The 20,815-nt window shown below is 38.1% G+C and overlaps 2 protein-coding genes across 2 annotated transcripts in view; one reads left to right on the forward strand and one right to left on the reverse strand.

Moving 5' to 3' along the window:
* LOC103041514 (leucine-rich repeat and fibronectin type-III domain-containing protein 2) overlaps nt 1-20,815 on the forward strand; it is a 282,231-nt gene that overhangs the window by 145,680 nt on the left and 115,736 nt on the right. The window lies entirely within an intron of this gene.
* LOC125780978 (uncharacterized) lies at nt 3,930-11,457 on the reverse strand. Its single transcript, XM_049463500.1, has 9 exons — nt 11,190-11,457; nt 8,311-8,571; nt 8,046-8,093; nt 7,666-7,847; nt 7,417-7,513; nt 6,418-6,765; nt 6,156-6,306; nt 5,679-5,806; nt 3,930-4,602 (listed from the first exon to the last, which is right to left on the reverse strand). Exons 1-9 carry the CDS (start codon nt 11,316-11,318, stop codon nt 4,270-4,272), a joined length of 1,677 nt encoding a protein of 558 aa, XP_049319457.1. The 5' UTR covers nt 11,319-11,457; the 3' UTR covers nt 3,930-4,269.

Here is a 20,815-nt window from a genome sequence, read left to right on the forward strand (position 1 = left end):
TGATAGGGGGAGTCCTAATGAGTGGGTTGGGTAATTGGCCGTGTAAATTGGGGAGAAAAATGGGAAAAAATTAGAAATAAAATTATAAAAAAAAAAAAAAATGTTCCTATAGATTTACAAGCCCTTTAACCCTTTCAGACCCTGCGTCCATTAAAATGGAAATGTATTTTCTCATTTTTTTTTCAATATGAAATATAAAATATTACACAGTCTTCCAATGCAAGGAAAAAAAAATATTTTAGTTAATTGGATTTATTTGCTATATAGATTTTACAGTAGAATATTAAAGTTTTTCACTGAAAAGTTTTTTTTCTGTGGCTACAATTCCACTATGCCTAAAGAATAAAAATCGATGTTAAAAACATATAAATAAACAGCATTATATATATATATATATATATATATATATATATATATATATATATATATATAATGCTGTTTATTTATATGTTTTTAACATCGATTTTTATTCTTTATATATATATATTTTTTTTTATATATATATTTTTTATATATATATATTTTTGTTTTTGTTTGTTTGTTTTTTTTTGTTTTGTTTTATTTATCTTAATTTAAAAGCAGATATCAAATAACTAGGTGCCTTTTGGTCCTCGTGGAATTAAATATCCGCAGCAAAGGCCACTGGGAAAGCAAACGCTCACGCTTGGTTTAGTTTGTACTGGGAAATGCAGGGCTATGCAGCAGCTTTTTCATACCAGCTTAAACGTACAGTATGTTTGCCCTTCTTCCGTCCTCGCTTTGAATTTGTGCAAATCCATATCCAAAGAAACGCGGCCGGTATGAAAAAAAGGCCGGAGGAGTGTGGATCCAATCTCTTAATGTAAACATAATGACACAGCAGCTTGCTGAGGATCCTGTTCCATTAAATCAAAGTGGATTTCCATATTGTATCACGGGTGCAAATGAGCTATCTCAAAGACTTAAGGCTGCTGTGAAGATGCAGCGCACGTCCAGGCTGTTGGCTGCTCTTCTGATTGAAGCCTCGGCGGCGCGAGGCACGGTCCGGCCCTTTGAATTCAAATAGCTGACGTCTTCAAAGAGGCTGCTCCCAATAGTCACCTTATGGCGTGGCGACTGATCTTACAGACAAAGGCCTATTGTTGTTTGGCCTAAGCAGGCATCAAAGTGCAGGCCTTATGGAGGACATATGTTTCTACATCATATTAAACCAGGCGTATAGAGAAGGAGCCTGTGGCTGTGTTGTGATGCGGCCGTGAGGAGGAATGTAAGGCAATGTTTACAGGAGTTCAGCTCAGTCTGAAGGGACTTGTACACTCTCAAAACAGATGTGTTAAAAATAACACATCATGTGTTGTTTTTTAACACATCTGTGTGTCTAGTTAAGGACAACACATTTTGTGTTAATTTGAACACAACACATATTATGTGTTAAATATTTTAACACAAAAGATGTGTTAAAGCAACACAAAATGTGTTGCCCTTAAAAAGACACACAGATGTGTTAGAAAACAACACATAATGTGTTAATACTTTTTTCTAGAATAGAAATCATACGGTTAAAATGCTCTAAAATATATATATATATATAAATGCATAGACTGAATTTGTGTAAAGTGACGTTTATTTAACATGCAAATGCAAATAAACAAACTGCAAATAATTAAGGCCAGGACTAACCAGCAGAAGATCATGCAGGAACATCAGGCGTTACCATCATTAATTGCAAGACCACTACAGGCAAGACTGGTAAACAATCAGGCTGATACAGAGATGTCACAGGAAAATAATTAAACAATTAATTTGTATCTTGGATTTATAAAAAACTGATTTCTAGAAAAGGAAATTATGTCTAGTGGTCTTGGGTCTGCTAAGCCTTTAACATCTTTCATTTCATACTCATTGGTCCTTTGCACAACATATGAAAACAGGTGCTCATCAAAATAAACAACAGTTAAAACTCTTAAAAAACAGAGCATCTCTTCACTTTCTGAATTCAGAACCATGTGCACAATCTCTCCAAATAGACGCTCTCCCCTTATATCACAGTTTAAAACAAGAACAGAACCAGTTTTGTATGTATGACCAAGACAAAAGACAGAGTGGGCCACATGTATTATGCTGCAAGTACTGACATCATGGCCAAGTGCATTTAGATTTTGAATTAACAAATCACATTTTTTCAATGATCCAACCATGACTGCAAAGGCATTTGTGACTGTCATTTTTTTGACGAGGGGATTGCTAAATTTCCAGTTGTACATGCTTTGTACCTGCATTTTATAAGCCAATGTCTTAGAAATATTTATAAAATTACACACAACATGAGCATGTCTTTTCAGAGAGCCATGCTTGCTCTCGAATCTCATGCACCATAATTTTAAAAGTGGGCCAAACTTTATCATCATGCGCCAATAATGAGTCATAAAATGATGTTTTGGGGTGAGTGGTCTGTCTGGATAAAGAATCTTGAACAAATCATGGTGGTCAATAACCAACTGCTTTAAAAAAACACTAAGCCCAACACTTACAACTGGAGAAAATACAATACTACATATTTCTCTGAGGAGAAGAAACAATTTCCAATGTTGATCATGTTCACTGACAAAATCTCCAATCAGAAAAGGTAAAAAGAGCAAGAGACACCACATCTGACTTGCTGTTTGTTTTATGGGATTATCTGATGTTCTTAAATTAAGAATAACACTTGGTTTGTTTTTTTCATTTGCAACACCATAGTCAAAGCTTTCTAATCTGTCATTGAACTGGTCCAAAGTGAACAACTTGTCTTCATAAATGTAATGTTTTAACATCAGTTTTACTTCAACTAAAGCAACACCCTCCAAAATGTCGTGCATAACATCCACACAAATATTTTCAGTAACATGAAAGTAATTTAGTGAGTTTAAACAGGAATATGTTTTTATTCCTGTTAAACTTGGAGTATTTTGCAAGACATGCTCTTCATAGTTTACTTTGTCACGAAACTCCTGGTGATCATCATCAAACACACACTGGGCAGTTTGTTTGTCAGTTAGACAAAAATGGCAAAATCTGTTAGCTGAAAAGCTCTCTAAAAACCCACCAAGTGAATGGCAAGCCAGATTATCAGCGGTCAAAAGGCAGATAGTACCATGAAGCACAGAAATCTGACCCTCAATTACAACCTCTATCCCATCCGTTTCAAGTCTTCGAATGTCATCTAAAAAAGGTGCTAATATTTTGTCAAAGCCATAGGTTTCCCGGTCGATAGAATTAAAGAGTAGACAGAGGTGGATGTTTGCAAGGGAGGAGTTCAATTCCACAGGCAAGTTTCTTAAACAAAAGTAAACAGCTCCCATTTTGTGAACTTTTGTTTTTGACCCCAAAGGATTGGTCGTTTCCAAGTCATCAAAATACATTTGGATTTGTAGAGCATTGGGATACCTGTTGTATAACGTATGATTCGCAAAATGTGTGCCATCGCAATAATCTCGCATTTTACCATCAACACTTTTTGTCGATTGCTTATAGAGTTTCTGCATTTTTTCACTTCCAAAGAGGAACTTTATGGTATCAATAATTGAAATGTACTGGAAAGTGTCTGCAGCTAGTACTTGAGAAAATTTTCCCTGCTTTCTAGCAGTGTCACCTCTGTGTCCTAAGAAAATTTCTGTGGGCTTGACAAGGGAGTGTTTTTCAGAAAAATATTTGCACATTTTGTAGGGAGTATCGACCTCTGAAAACATATTTCGTGCATTTTCAAAATCTTGCATTAAAGACTGTACAGCATCATCATCATTTGATATAGAGTAGCTGTTAATAACAGATGCAGTTTTCTCTTTTAAAGAGTCCAATGTCTTGTCCAGTAGTTCCTTGGTGCATGTAATGCTTTTCTGTACATCAGTCAAGGTGGCATTTGATGAGGAGTACATTTTAGCAACAAATGATGCGGCACACTCACAGTGGTTTGAAAATTGAAGATCCCTAGAAGTGTCCAAATCAGCATCCAAAGTAGTTTCAGAAGTGTCCATGGCATGACTGCAAGATGGCACAGAAACATCCTCCAACACATCACTTAGATCAACTTGTTCAAGATGTTGTGGGTTTGCAACTGGATTGTGTTCTCTATTGAGATGTCTGGCATATGAATTGAAATTATGATATGTTCTCTGACAATGGTTTTGACTACATACAATTGTATATTCCTGTGCATCTGAAACTGCGTGAACTTGCCTAAGATGTCTGATCAGAGTCCTTACACTGTTTGAAATTGACTTTTTGCACTTGGGACACGTGTACATGTTTAATCTATCCTAGTGCACGGAGCTTGGCAATCAACTCCAAAACTTTTGATCTCTTTGGTCCTGAGATGGGCAAGTCATAAACATGCTCAATAAAAGAATACACAGAGTTAAGTTGGACAGGATAGGCTACATTACAGACCCACAACATTTTGAACAGCTTGTCCAGGGCACATGTCAGTCCTTCGTCCTGTAAAGGGATGGCAACTTTGTCATGCTTTGCCACAATAATATATTGTGCTGCTGAACATGGATCTCCCAGACACACAAGCTTTGGTTGTTGCACTTCCGCTGCTCCTGCTGTTTGTTCTTGGTAGAGGCTGGGGATACTTGTTCCAGTCTGGGAAGATAAAAATATATCAACTGTTATTTTGGAAATGAAATTAAGTATTTTAACATGTAAATAGTTATTCATTCTGACACATCCATCAGTACTTATACTGGTTTTGTCCTGACAACTACTGTGCACATAGTAATTTATTTGTTGATACACATAATTATGAATGAATCCATTTAACATTCAGACCACAGGAAGACTAAAATACATAGATTCCATTTTTTTAAACTAAAGTTTCTGAAGATTTTCGGTTTATTCGCTCCTGTTTAGTGGAAGCTCTGACCTGATTCTGACTGTGACCGCATCACCTCGGTAGATATGAATGGAGGCAGATGGTACTTACACTATTGAGGCTGTTAATGTCTCTCAAACCCACATTTTTCTCCACAGATACCCTCAGGTGGCTAATAAAAAATATATCCAACAGTTTATTTACATCATACACGCCACCATGTTTTAAATATCAACTTATTACAGGTCGTGCCGTACTGCGCATGTGCATGATGTATATAAACTGTTGGATATATTTTTTGTTAGCCACTTGAGGGTATCTGTGGAGAAAAATGTGGGTTTAAGAGACGTAAACAGCCTCAATAGTGTAATACCATTGGACAAAATCTGAGGAAAATGGGTGCAGCCAGCTGGAGCCTTCTGGCTGCAACATACTGCGTAGGGCTGGGCGATATGATGATATATATCGCTATAGAGAAAGAAAAGTGTCTATCGTGCCCTTTTTCCCTCTATCATTTATATTGTGATAAACTAATTTTATTCATTATTACAGCTAATATACAATTTAACATATTTTAATATAATTTCTGGTTGTCTCTAGGCATGCTCTTAGTTCACATAACTGTAAAAAGAAAAAATAATGATTCATTTTAAAGAACTGTGGTTTTGTGACATGACACAATAAAGAGAATAACTTACGTAATTGTGGTATATCGTAATATATATTGTTATCGTGATATAAAGTAATACATATCGTGATATATGTTTTTTTCCATATCGCCCAGCCCTACTGCAGTATAACAGCAAAGGTACTTCAAAGAGTTGTTCCTTGTTTGTCAGCAGTTTACCTGTTTCACCTCTAGGATATATGACAAGGCTGATTTCACGCTGCACTTGGACCAGCCTTTGTTCCTCCCAGTTGCAGTCGGAGGTAGAAAACTGGTGAGTGACTTAAGAGCTCTGAGACAACGTGACTCTGTGAAGAGGGAGAAATTGGCAGACATACAGTTAGTTATTGAGAAAGCTGTGCCCAAAATCAGTTTTTAACCTTTTGCTGTTTTTATCCTATGTACTCTGACCTTCAGTGTGTCTAGAAAGGTAAATATAAATAACTTGAATTTAGACTCAAAACATTTTTGTCATTTTTAATATTATTGTCCCTAGTGGGAATATGACACAAAATTGCATAATTTGATATACCATGTTCATGAGGGTCTAGGAATAACCTTAGGAACACGAGGTTTTAAAAAAATATGGCAAAAGCCTACTGGCCATTCAATACAAATGATAGATTCATATTCTATCAGGAGGCTAACTGAACTTACCATCACTCTCCTCACCAGCTGACAGAACATCAGGATCATTTTCATTTTCCAGTCTGGCCACTTTCAGGAGTTTGGGAACAATATGTCCTTCCCATTTCCGAAGAAATTGATTTTCTTTGCCCGGAAATATTTTTGCAAACTCTGCATCAAACTGAGAAGTTGGAACTCATATTAGCTCATGTTCAAATACTGATTAGGTTTTCTAAGGCCATGGGCATCAATATTGCTACAATTACTACAGTACAACGTGCTGAAAGCTTACCAAATATGGCAGATCTACAAAGCGAGGGTACTGATGAAAAATCTCCTCTATGGTTGGTGACTGAGTTGTGATCCAGAGCCTTCGGTTGTTGAAAGTTTTCTCCATGCCCATTTTGATGGATGCAAGGTTCTCGGGAGATGGTCTCATCCTTTTGGTGGCCGTTATCCAATCTTGCGTAGATTCGTCTTCTCCTTCTGCAATTACTTGTAATGTTACCGCTCCCGCAGAACCCTCACTGGACCTCCTACGTTTGCGATAGCGTCTCTGATCATCATGAAGGCTTCTCCGCAGGTTCCTCAGTTTCATCTCAATGAATCCACAGTGGGACACTGGGTCATATAAGTGCTCCTGGAACATAAAAAAAAAAACATAAAAAAAACACAGAACATATATAAAAGCATTTAAAAACACCTAAAAGGGGAGGGGGTAAATAAATAAGGTAAGAAATCTGCAGTATAAGACACCTTAAAAACACAATGCATGGGAGTTTAACAACTGAATAGCAGAGGGTATGAATAAGTGCTTATATATTTTGGTCTTGGCTAATATGTGTTTAAAACAGGAACCAGAGGGTAGAAACTGGAATTCCCTGTGGAGGGGATGGGTGTAGTTTTCCAGAATAGAATCAGCCTTCCTAATAACCTGTTCTTCATACAGTACAGTTATGCTTTTCTGTTGAGTACCAGTTTTGATAACCTTGGATAAGGCATTCTTAACATTAAGAAAGGAGTACCAGCAGATGGCAGAGACCATCAGTATGGATTCAATAAAAGATCAATAAAACAAAGTCTTACAGATTTGTCCTCATGGAACCTAACCAGTTTCCTGAGGCATTATAGGTGCTGCTGCCCTTTCTTGTATAGCATTTCAGTATTACTTTTAAAAGTCTGTCATTGAGTTTATCATCAATAATGGACCCCAGATATTTATACTGATTAACAATCAGTATGATTCCCAAAGTTACTTTATATCTACTGAAAAAAAACTGATAACACTTACAAATCCTTTGTTCTCTTCTTGTATCTTGATCATGAGTGATGGGAAGACTGCAATCATGCTTTTAGCCAACATCAGCTTGTCAGCACTGGAGGGGTAACTGTAATCGAAATAAAGGATTGTAATGAATACATCAGATAGGTTTAGGCAGTGGCAGCATGAGTGACAACATACAAACAGAGCTCATCAATGGAAAAAAAAATTTGAGCACATGCACTTGAATGATGTAGATATGATGTGAAATAAACTCACAATCCCCGTCGCTCAACCAGACTGCTGACACCTGTTCTTACAAGGAGTTTTCGGGATGTGAGAGAGAGTGTTCCAGTTTTTTCATATTCAGCGAGAACAGATGGGGCTTTGTTCTTGATTAGTGCCACCAAACCTGGAGCATCAAAGCTGTGCACGCTATCAGTTTGTCTTAGAGACTCTTTCTGTGAAAGCAGATAAAGCACATAATGCATTATGGCCCCTAATACATAATAGAACACAGAATAAATAAATACACATTTGAATATGCACCAACGGGCTAATACAAAAAACACTTATTGTGATCAGACTTTCCCCCTCATATGCCCCAGCCCTACATTCTACCATTGTATCAATTTGTAATCAATAGATGCTGTAAATACCTCCAATAGCCCACTTTGACGATCTTCACCTGCATTCAATGGTTCAGCCTTTGAAAGAAAAAACTGTCATTACTGGAATGCTAATTGTTAAGATTGTGTGACTATTACTCGTAATACTCACAATCAAAATAAGGTACTGGACATTCAATGTAGTTCCATGAGTCGCACCAAAAGTAAGTTGTGAAATGTGCAAAATGCTTAATTCCATACCATTACATCCCACAAAGAAAACAGTGACACTAGAGATTTGAGTAGCAAAGAGTACCTCATTTTGTTTAGCCTCCATCAAGATGATTTGGTATCTATCCAGGTGCTTCAGGGGCTCATCATCATCATCAATGTAGTCGTTGAACTCTGGATTGTATTTTAACAGCCGGTGGAATACACTGTCTCTTTGCTGGGATAGAGTTTGTTCTATGAGATCAGCTGTCCCAGTCACATTGAGGACTCTTTTTGACACCTCTATGTCATTTCTGATTACTGTGACAAGAACTTTGTTGCTGGTGGGTGGGCTGTCTTGTGTGTTCTATAGGAAAAGGGAAAGCTACAATTAGATAATTTGAATAACCAACACAACCTACAGACAATAGAGACACACTGTATTGGGTGACGGCCTTGGCTACCCATTAGGGCTATTAGGCACACCCATAGTTCCCTCGCTAGCATTCAGCCCGCCAATACAGATAACTACCAGCCCCACCCCCGTTCCACACCCCGAGTTCCCTTGGTAGCATTTAGCACACTAACTGTACGTCCACACCGAACGCGATTAAATCGCTCCGTGTCGCTGGTGCAGCAGGCGATGAGTCGCTTAGGGGCGTGTCTACACAGAACGAGCTGTCGCTGGTGGGCGTTTCCAAAAACAGGCACTCAGACAGCAAGTATACAGAATATACACACTATCAAACTTTATACACTCGTACAAACGTTTAACGTTATTTAAAATGTCTTATGCATAAAAAAAGTATAACCTATGCAACTAAGCAAACTGACCTGCCATTTATTTTATTTATTTGGCTTGGAAAATATATATAAAGATGTACACTAATTTTCCAATATTTGTAGTAAAAACGATTACAATGCAAATAATAAAACCGCTTGATTAACCATCATTTCAAAGCATTTAAATACTCCTGAAACACACACAACATCGTTCATACTCTAAAAGATCTATCAGCACTGAAACTAACAAAAGTTTAATCTGACTAAACACACTTACGTTCTGGATTAATAAGACCATTAAAATGCTGTAAACTACTTCAGCTTTTTTGACTACCTCAACAATTTCTGACTCCTTTTTCCAGGCATCATTCCTTTTATTAAGGTCTCTGTACGCAAACAGGGACACATCATACAAAACCGGGAAACCGGACTCAGTGAGAATCAGACTCTTCTATTTAGCGAGCAGAACAAATCTTCAGTAGGAACTGAAAATCAGAGCAGCGATTTCAAGCCGGCTGCTTTGTCGCTCGCGTCGCGTTCGGTGTGAATGCACGGTAACCCAGCTAACTACCAGCCCCAGCCCTATTCCACACCACAAGTTCCCTCACTAGCATTTAGCACGCTAACACCGCTAACTACCAGCCCTGTTCCATCGCTAGCATTTAGTCCACTAACACAGCTAGCTACCAGCCCTGCTTCACACACAGTTCCCTCCCTAGCATTTAGCACACTAACACAGCTAAATTACTAGCCCCAGCCCTGTTCCCTCGCTAGCATTTAGCCGCTAATACCGCTAACTACTAGCCCCAGCCCCGCTCCACACCCCGAGTTTCCTCGCTAGCATTTAGCCCGCTAACAGCACTAGCTACCACCCCCAGCCCCGCTCCACACCCCGAGTTTCCTCGCTAGCTTATTTTTACATTAAGTTCAAGTGGTAGCTAAGAAGTACTTAAATGTTCATTAATAGCTTTAACCTACAAAGCACACGACAGACCTAAGTTCACCAAGTACAACGCCTGGTCTTTACTTCAACACCATACACTACAGTAACCTAATTAACCTACAAAAGTGACCTGTTAACCTGTTACAGCACTTACCAATGTAATTTGTAACCTATACTGGTTAATTTGAATGTTTGTTAGCTTATATGTAACGTTACATGGGAAAACAATAAAATGGCCTTCTCCGCTCTACCTGTTGTTGCTTTTTCCCCGCTGCGTTTGTGTGTTCTGTAAAATGGCTTCCATAAGTTTAAAAAAAAAACTGTGGGTGCGGTTAGTCAATGAGGGTAACACTCTGGGAGTTAACCTAAGTCCTAGAATTGAGTAATATTTGTGTTAACACTCAGAGTTCATTTTAAGGAGAGCATGTTTAACACTGTTTTTACACCACTTGTTTTTCTACTGGGAGTGAAAAGAAACCTATACGACTCTATCCAGAGTTGGATTTACTCTTGCAATAGTCAGATTGACTCTCTACTCTCACATATTTCACCAACACCAGATTTTTAACTCAGGTGAATTTGCTGTGTACAGGTATGTTTATTATTATTATTATTATTATTATTATTATTATTATTATTATTATTATTATTATTATTTTTTTTAAATTTTGTGTTAATTGAACATAAATGCATAATGAAAATAGCGTGGCTGTAAAATGATCAAGAATTTGCCTTTTTGTCAAGAAAACCTCTGTCAAATGATGTTTAAAAACCATGAAAAACTAAGCACTAACGTTAGTCCCTGCGGGTAAATGAGTAGTTGTTCACTCAAATAAAAAAAAGACACTGCACCTGCTCTAATTAATGCACCTTTAACATTATCAAAGTGGCGGTTAGCCTACGTTAATGCTAACAGATACTTGGCATAAATGTTAACGATTTCACTAGTTTAATGCTAAGTTTAAACGAGCAGCGATGTTTGCCAATTATTTTTCTTTACGTCGTGTTCGATAACATTACTGTAGTTAGGCTAAAAATATAAATGTCATAACCACATTAGACGTCTGCCTTTTGCCTAACTTAGCTAACGTTAATGTCAGGTTACCTCAGTAATGTTATGCCAGCTGAACAAAGATAAATTTGATCGGAAATGCTGTTAAAAACGCAACTGAGTTAGTGGATTATTTACATTCCAGGTTTATCCTGACACTTTACAGTTCGATGAAGCACATTAATATAATATATTAATGATTACTTACCAAGGGGTCGTAGTGCATCCCAAGAGAAGCAGCCTCCATTGCAAGTCCTTTGTCAAATGCGGCGGGAAAGCTCAAACCTGCTTTGCACAGGTTCACCAGGGCAGAAGCGCAAGGGCAAATTCCCGCCATGTAGACTGAAATAACACACAGTTGTGTTAACTTGTCCAGTACACAATATGTGTTAAGATTTTGAGCTTCTTAACACATGTTGTGCTAATATCAACACAAACTGTGTTAAGTATGTGACAACACATTTTTTGTGTTAACTTTTAACACATCTTTTATGAGAGTGTACCCTAGTTTACCACTCTACTTTACGTTGTAAAGGGTGTGCCTTATTGTGGCATTGCTTCAATAAGCTTCTGCAATGCCACAAGATTCATTTCAGTCCAGTGTTGCTGGATTCATTTTTTCACCAAGATCTTGCAGCAGCATTGATGATGGTAGAGTCTGACCACTGCACAAAGCAGCTCTTCTCCATCCAGCACATCCCAAAGATTCTCAATGAGGTTAAGATCTGAACTCTGTGGTGAACTCTCTCAATCCATGTGTGAAAATGATGATCCCATTCTCCCTGAACCCTGCACTCTTTCACAATTCCAGCTACATAAATCCTGAATCCTGAATCCTGGCATTGTCATCTTGGAATATGGAACATGCCTGTGCCATTAGGGAAGAAAAAAAAATCCATTGATGGAATAACCTGGTCTATATTCAGTATATTCAGGTAGTCAGCTGACTTCATTCTTTCAGCACATACTGCTGCTGAACCTAAACCTGCAGACCAACTGCAGCATCAACCCCACATCCTTTACTTACTTAAATCCAGGTGCAGAGCTTAGTCTAACATAGCATAGCACAGCATAGTTCTTGCTGGGACTACTCTGTGTCCATTTGGCCCAGTGTCTAATAAGCCTCTACCAATGGATGAGTCCTTATTTGGGTCAGCTTAGAATTAACTTACAACCTTTTTAGCCTAGCTTTCATATTTGAACCATTGTCCTACTATTACATAGCAGTTTTGGGGTTTTGGAATTGGCCTGATGTACAGCTATGTTTTACTTGTGGAAACTGGCCTTGAAACAGCCAATCACATGGCAGAAACATGGCCAAGACGATCTGCTGCAGTTCAAACCAAGCATCAGAATGGAGAAGAAAGGTGATTTAAGTGATTTTGAATGTGGCATGGTTGTTGGTGCCAGACGGGCTGGTCTGAGTATTTCAGAAACTGCTGATCTACTGGGATTTTGCACACACAGCACATACTTACTTAAATCCAGGGTACTTAAATACAGTAGTGAACTACAGTACTAGATCTACTGACCATAAAAGGATGAATATCATTATTAGGAGCAAAATCCCATCCAGTCTTTTCTTTAGTAATATATATATATATATATATATATATATATATATATATATATATATATATATATATATATATATATATATATATATATATATTATTTCCTCACTGCTCCATCCTTTCTGATATGGGGTATGCTGTATTTGCGTAGGCCACTAACAACCAAAGCAACCAGTGCCCAAAAGGCCATTTATACATCCGAGTACTCATGAATATTATAGTGAGAAAAATCCTAATCCGTATTCTCTGAACAGCATAGAAAACATGGCGTCCGCACGCCGCTCCCGCAGTCTGCTTTATAATGAGTGAAGCAGGGGACGTGCTGCCCAGAGGGGCCAGCCAATGGCCTCCTGCTGTTCAGAGCTGCACAGGTTACCCGTGCCCAGTACCGCTGTATTAGCAGAGTGCTACCTGATGCATTATTCATTCGGCGGTGATGGAAACACACTAAATTTATAGAGTCGGAAACCATTTCTCCATCCGTCTAATAATGCTCTGAGTTTTTAGGGATTGTGACTATTACTGTAAACAGCAGTGCTGACAGTACTATGTCAAACGTAGCAGTGGAATAGACAAGAGAAGAGGGATGGAGAGAGACACATATATACAAAGAGAGAGAAGAAAGGATAGACAGAGGAAAAGTATTGTGCATATAAATATACAGAACCAGTCAAAAGATTTAAAAAACGCCAGAAATTCAGTATTTAATTTTTTTCTGCATTGTAGATCTATGAAAACATATGAAACATATAGATTTATTGATTTAAGAAAAATGTATTAAACCAACCAGAATATGTTTTATGTTTAGATTCTTCAAAGTATCACCTGTTGCTTAGATGACATCTTTGCTACACAACTTTGGCTGGGTTTTCTCAGTCAGCTTTATGAGGTAGAGTCACCTGGAATTCAGGCTTTCAGTTAACAGCTGTGCTGAACTCGTCAAGAGGATGGACGGGTAGAGAGATTATCTAGCCAAAACTTAGCAAAATGGAGCTGACGGAAGGCCTAAATACAGAATATGGCACATTTCCATTTTATCTCTGGGTTTTCACACTTTTTTAATACAGACAACTACAATTTAAAAATATTAATTGAATTTATTTTTTTTTTTTTAGGAACACGCAATACATATACCTTACCAGTTCTTTTTTAATCATGTATTTATTTTATGGCTGTTATAAAATCTAAAACATTAGAGAAAACACTGCAATATGGCTCAAAATAAATTAGTCATTATTCTGTAAAACTAGTTGCCCTCATTTGAAAGTGTTTTTTTTAATTGATGGATGGATGGATGGATGGATGGATGGATGGATTAATGGATGGGTGAATGGATGGATGGATGGTTGGATGGATGGATTGATCAATGTATGGATGGATGGATGGATGAATGGAATGATGGATGGATGGATGGATGAATGTATGGATGGTTGGATGGATTGATCAATGGATGGATGGATGGGTGAATGGATGGATCAATGGATGGATGGATGGATGGATGAATGAATTGATCAATGGATGGATGGATGAATTAATTAATTATATGGCCATAACTGAAACAGATCGAAATTAATTGTATAGAAACTGAGCACATTTTGATTAACATTTAATTTAATGGTAACACTTTACAAGGAGGCATAATCATTCACAGTACTTTGCAAATAATGTTCATTTATGATGAATTAAGTAATTGTAAAAAATGTTTAAATGAAAAATAGTGTCAATTAATTTTAAAAGTAATAATTAGTTGAGACATTCTGTTGTAAGTACTGTAAATTACTTAATTTCACCACTGAATAAATTGCACAGTCTAAATGTATTTTTTCCTGCTTTTTCAAAATGTACTAAATACTTTTCACACAGTAAAATACAACACAGTACATTCACCCCCACAGTGCTCTTTATAAAGCTCATTACTGCACTATCCACTTATAATGTTTCATTAGTAATTTATTTCATTCATTTTTTTTTTTTTGGTTGCCAAATTGTACGTGCATCCTTGGATGGATGTGTGGATGGATGGATGGATGGATGGATGGATGGATGGATGGATGGATATTGGTCTCAACTGACCACAGCACCTTCTTCCACATGTTTGCTACATGCTACATGCTACATGTTTTCCACAATGTATATATTTGTTTTAACAAAGGTCTCTGCAGCTCCTCCAGAGTGACCATGGGCCTCTTGGCTGCTTCTCCTACCAGTGCTCTCTCCTTGCTAAATCTGTCAGTTTGGGTGAATTGTCATGACTTGGTAGGTTTGCAGGTGTAGAATACTTTTCCATTTTTTAAAGATTAATTGCACAGTACTGTGGGGGTGGCTTTCTCTGGCAGCAGTTCTTGTACTGATTGTTGAGTTTTACATATTTGGCAATGATCACAGCTATATGACTGGTCAGCCATTAGCCCTCTTATGTCATATGTAGTATAAGTCAAACATAATCACACCTAGAGGAGGTTAGAGAACCTTCTTTTTTAATATGGTGTTTATAGTGACAGTGTTTTTATTACCCTGCATCACAGTGTCAGTTTGATGTGGTGATCATTCACTCACTTACAGCTGGTGTGAAAACATGGCGCTGGGCCATTGTGCAGCCATCGCTGGATGAGCCACTCTGTATAGATGCGTTGTTTGTTTACGGCTGGAATGAAAGAACCTCATATATATATGAGCTATATATCTATATATCTATTTGCAGATTTTTTTTGTTTGGATAATTATTTCATTAATCATCTGAAGTAATGCTGCTATTCCGCAATTATTACCTTTTTCTTTTTTTATTCCCCTTCAGCGTGCATAATAATTCAGCTGTGTTTTTGCAGGTGGTGGAACAGTGCTATGGGGCTGTGAAGTGGCGTACTGTATGTGAATGGCTTTATACAATTATATGAATTTGCGTGAGACAGTTCTGCAGTTTAACACTTTTAAATGAACAAAGTAGTGCTGTAATATATATATTTTTTTTACAGTATAGAAATTGCAATATAAAAAATATACTTTAACTTTTATTTCATTGCAGACAGTATGAACCTAATAACTGTATCTTATTCTTGTAAGAACTCCTTATGGAATCAATTTGTAAAGTTTTATTTCAGAAAAAAAGTCGGGCATAGGCCCACTATTGTCCCAGGTTTGTCACATCTGGCCCCCTCACAGATCCTGCATGGGCGTAGTCAACCCCTGGACCAAACTGGTGGTGAGTATAGAAGATTAAAGATATAAAAAATATATTTAAAAAAAAATATATATATAGGACATTAGCTCAGAGGCATCTAGGATTGACCATATTGATCAATATCTTTCTAGGAAGAAATAGATCCCTCATCTCTTGACCAAATATTAAAGGAACCATCCAGACTGTTATCAGCTTCATCAAGTTCAAAATCAGGGTCTTTCATTGCATGGGGTTGTGTCAGTTCTGTCACTCCTGTGATGACAGATAGCATTAATGCAGAAAAGTACATTGAGATTGAGATATCCATGCATTTTATTAATAAGACCATGCAAAACCACACCACACTGCACACATTACTAAACATGTAAAAAGATGTTGAGATGGATGACTTTTAATAAATGAAATGTATAGGTTAACCACACAAAACATAAAAGGCACTGTTTTAGTGATATACAGCTCTATAAAAAAATAAGAGACCACTTAAAAAAAGAATATAAAAAAGTGATATTCTTTGATTTTACCAAATTAAAAACCTCTGGAACATAATCAAGAGGAAGATGAATGATCCATCAAGCCATCAAACCAAACTGAACTGCTTGAATTTTTGCACCAGGAGTAAAGGCATAAAGTTATCCAAAAGCAGTGTGTAAGACTGGTGGAGGAGAACATGCCAAGATGCATGAAAACTGTGATTAAAAACCAGGGTTTTTTCACCAAATATTGATTTCTGAATTCTTAAAACATAGTAAATATTAACTTGTTTTCTTTGCATCTTTTTTTTTTTTGTTGTTGTTATTTCAGCCATTTCTCATTTTCTTCAAATAAATGCTCTAAACAATATTTTTTATTTGGAATTTGGGAGAAATGTTGTCTGTAGTTTATAGAATAAAACAACAATATTCATTTTATTCAATTTATACCTATAAATAGCAAAATCAGAGAAATTAATTAAAAAAACTAAAGTGGACTCTTTTAATTTTTTCCAGAGGTGTATATGCTTGCAGCTGACCAAGCACAGCACAGCTCGATTTAATGCGTGTCAGTGTGCCTTTGCTATCACAACGGCAGGAAAAGTACACCTTGTGCAACTTGAAAATGTGTAAAAGGCATGTACTAATTCTCTTATTAAAACATGGGTGTGTTTTGGGGCGTAATATGCTCTAAACCAATTAATGTTTCACTTGCCATTCCCTTTAAGAGCCAGATGCGCATTGACTTTGGCGAATTGCTATTTGAACCGCGCAGATCCCTGGACATGTCTAATGCTTTTCAGCTACTTTCAGCTGACTTGCTCGTAACACTAAAACACAAACACAAAAGTAATATGAATTAAGTAATATTACGTATATTTTGTTTTCATGTAGAATATGTTTTTTCAGTCAGTGGCACATCTGTGTTTTCTGCTGCCAAGGTAGCAATACGCCAGAAATTTCATTGAAAACCCCTTGGTGTAGAGGTGTATTTTCACAATCGCCTTTGCTATGTACAACACAGGCAGAAGGCATACCTATAGACTGTTGGCGAGGTGTAAGATAGCAATGAGCATCGTGACGAGCCTTGTGCAGGGTGGTAGTTAGACCCCATATTGTCTCTTGCATTTTTTCTTTCCATTAAAAGAATCTAAACTCCAATTTAGCTGTTGGTGTAAAGCTTAAAAAAGAGTCCTGGTCTTTGGGACTACCTTCTTCTAGAGAAGGTATTTAGGTTCCTGAGAGTACTAAGCTGCTCGGCTGGTCTTTATGGCGGTGTTCATGGCCATGGACATTTGTTGAGCTTGTAAATGGTCCACATGGTCATGTGATTGATATTGTGTGACAGGGATTCTATAGACAGGACATAGTGGTCCTCAGTCTTGGGTATTGATCGTCTGTGGAAATACTGGAGCTGTAAAAGCCCATTACTGGATCTTGTGGTCCAGTAGAGTCCCAGCAGTACTGCTCGTGTTCCTAACTGTGTTTAATGTGATGGTTAGGCTGAAATAAAATTAGTAATACCTCCTAATAGATGTTCCTTTTTATATTTACAACCGTAGGCCATCAATACTCAGGGTAATGGTTTACCTCAGTGCAGCAATTGAGACAGTGATGAAGATGGAGGATACTATTAAGAAGTCGTCTGCTTCTACAGATTGCTGATAAGCTAAGATTAGACACTGGATCTTGCCACAAAAAGGTCAAAAAGAAGGGCTTCCCCTTGTGCTGTATAGTGTACCTTCTGGTGAGAGACTGTTGACTGATTGTTAGTGAACCTCTGCTGGTCTGCTGGTGGTGTTCATAGCTTTGGACATTTGTTGAGCTTGTAAATGGCCCATATGGTCACGTGATTGATATTGTGTGACAGGGATTCTATACGCAGGACATAGTGTAGTGTGTAGGGTGTAGTCTACCAAAGGTCCAAACTGGTTGGGAGGATAGAGGAATAAATGAAAACGTCATATCTGAAAGGCAGCAGAGCAGGCATTTACTGTAGGTGGCAGTCTTTTAAAAACAGGTGGATGTTGGAAAATGGTTACATTGACTCAGAAACATCTGGGATTAACCATATTGGTCAGATTAATCAGTATATTTCTAGGAATAAATGGACCCTAAGCTCTAGACCAAACAACCATCCAGACTGTTATCAGCTCCATCAAGTTCAAAAGTCAGGGTCTTTCATGGTATGGGGTTGTATCAGTTCTGTCACTTCTTTAGAAAAGTACTCTATCTTTAAAGTAAAATAAATGTATGTTCAGTCGAAGTGCTTTTCTTTTTTAATTTTTAATTTCTAAATCTCCAGCATTTGAGTGAGAATAAGCATGGTGGCATGGGTCTTGATACAAAAAGATCATAAAGTAGTGCTTCGCCTAGTGCCCTATAGTAGTGTACCTCCTGGTGAGAGACTGTTGACTGACTGTTAGCGAGCGAAACACGGCTGGTCTTTATGGTGAAGTTAGACCAACAAAACAGGAAGAGCACTTTTTTAGCGATATACAGCTCTGCAAAATAAAGAGACCACTTAAAAATGACGAGTTTCTTTGATTTTACCGAACTGAAAACCTCTGGAATATAATCAAGAGGAAGATGGCCATTAAACCAAACTGACCTGCTTGAATTTTTTGTACCAGGAGTGGCATAAAGTTATCCAAAAAACAGTGACAGGGCCTCAGTCTTGGCGGCACGGTGGCTTAGTGGTTAGCACGTTCGCCTCCCAGCACTGGGGTCTTGGGTTCAAGTCCCTATCTGGGTGGAGTTTCCATGTTCTCCCCGTGTCTGCGTGGGTTTCCTCCGGGGACTCCGGTTTCCTCCCACAGTCCAAAAACATGGAGATCAGGAAAATTGGATACTCTAAATTGCCCAGAAAAAATTGATCCGGTAAGTGTGTGGTATGTATGTAAGTTTGTGTGTGTGTGTAAATGTATGCATGACTGTGCCCAGATATGGATTGGCACTCTGTGCTGGGTAATTGCTGTAGTGCCCGATGCAGTCCTCCAGGTGGACGGTCGTTTCCGGTTGAGAGTACACTGTGTGCTATTGGCTGCCGCTTCTCACCGGTGTGTGGATGAGTGTTGATGTGTAATGTGCTTGTGTGTAAAACGTGTAAATTGTAAAGCGTCCTTGGGTTTCTAGAAAGGCGCTATATAAGTTGAACTTCATAATGATCGCCTGTGGAAATACCTGAGCTGTAAAATCCCATTACTGGCTCTTGTGGTCCAGTAGTGTCTCAGCTTAATGTGTTTAATGTGATGGTTAGTCTATAATAAAATTAGTAATACCTCCTAATAGGTATTCATTTTATATTTACTACAAGTACAAGAGGTGCTTGTGTGTAAAACCGTAGGCCATCAATACTCAGGGTAATGGTTTACCTCAGTGCAGCCATTGAGCCGGTGATGAAGAAGGAGGATATTAAGAAGTCGGCTGCTTCTACAGATTGCTGATAAACTGTAGCTCCTGGCCTCTGAAACAGATTCGCGCAGCACATTTCTGACCCCGTTTAAAGGGGGCGAGGGGAAAAATTCCTCCCAAAGCCATTATTCCCAGGTCAGTTAAACATGAGAACCTGTCAACTAAGCCAATGTTTCCATTCCTCATTCCCCTCTACCAGAGCCCATTTACTGATTGGTTCGCAGCTCGCCATCATACTGACAGCCCGCCGCGATTGGGCGATACGAATCAGGCCGAATCAGCAGGAACCCTTGAGTCAGCAGAAGTGACAGAGTTCTTTGCTTCTCAAACTCGGATGCGGGTCTAAGCTATCCCCCCAGGAGCCCCCCGTTCTGTCTGAGAAGCATGCAGAGCCTTTTAAGAACAGGCTTCCTCTGCTTCTTGTTTTCTCCCCCTGGCTCGAGAAACAAAGCCAGCGTGACATTGAGCTAATCTACCTGTGTTTTCTGTTTTTTGTTTTTTTTCCCCCCTCTCTTTTTTTGTAAAAGAGGAGGGACAGATAAGAGACTGCAGGTAAGTGAGAAAGAGAGGGAAAGAGAATGGCGCGTGCACCTTAAGGACATTGGCTGCTGAAACGGTCCGATTGTGGACGTGGATTGAAGAAAGATAACAGAATTGGGGCCACAGTGTGTTCGCTAGATTGAGAGATGAAAAGTGACAGCAGGAGAGGTAGCGAGTTTGTCGTGACTGAAGAAGTGTGCGGAAGGCGATAGACTGAAAGAGGTTATGGGTATAGTATTTCAGCATTTCGCACAGAAATTGGCCAAGGGAAATATGTTGGACAGCTGCATATGAAACTATTGCACATGAAAGGTTTGAATTGATAAAAATACTGTGAAAAGGCTGTAGCTGTAAAAAAAAAAAAAAACACTGTATTCTGAATTTTCTATAAGTATACAGCTCTGGAAAAAATAAATAAATAAATAAGAGACCACTTGAAAATTATGTGTTGCTTTGATTTTACCAAATTGAAAACCTCTGGAATATAATCAAGAGGAAGATGGATGATCACAAGCCATCAAACTGCTTGCATTTTTGCACCAGGAGTAAAGGCGTAAAGTTATCCAAAAGCAGTGTGAAAGACTGGTGGAGAACATGCCAAGATGCAGGAAAACCAGGGTTATTCCACTGATTATTGATTTCTAAACTCCTAAAACTT

Source organism: Astyanax mexicanus, chromosome 14, assembly GCF_023375975.1.
Source record: "Astyanax mexicanus isolate ESR-SI-001 chromosome 14, AstMex3_surface, whole genome shotgun sequence".
NCBI classification, from domain to species: domain Eukaryota; kingdom Metazoa; phylum Chordata; class Actinopteri; order Characiformes; family Acestrorhamphidae; genus Astyanax; species Astyanax mexicanus.

Excerpts from the sequence above, each read along its gene's own strand:
- LOC125780978 (XM_049463500.1), bottom strand. The coding sequence starts at position 11,318 with ATGGCGGGAATTTGCCCTTGCGCTTCTGCCCTGGTGAACCTGTGCAAA. Across the intron at positions 8,094-8,310 it reads TGGAGGCTAAACAAAATGAG|GCTGAACCATTGAATGCAGG; the intron begins GTACTCTTTGCT and ends TTTCTTTCAAAG. Across the intron at positions 6,766-7,416 it reads AAGAAGAGAACAAAGGATTT|GAGCACTTATATGACCCAGT; the intron begins GTAAGTGTTATC and ends TTTATGTTCCAG.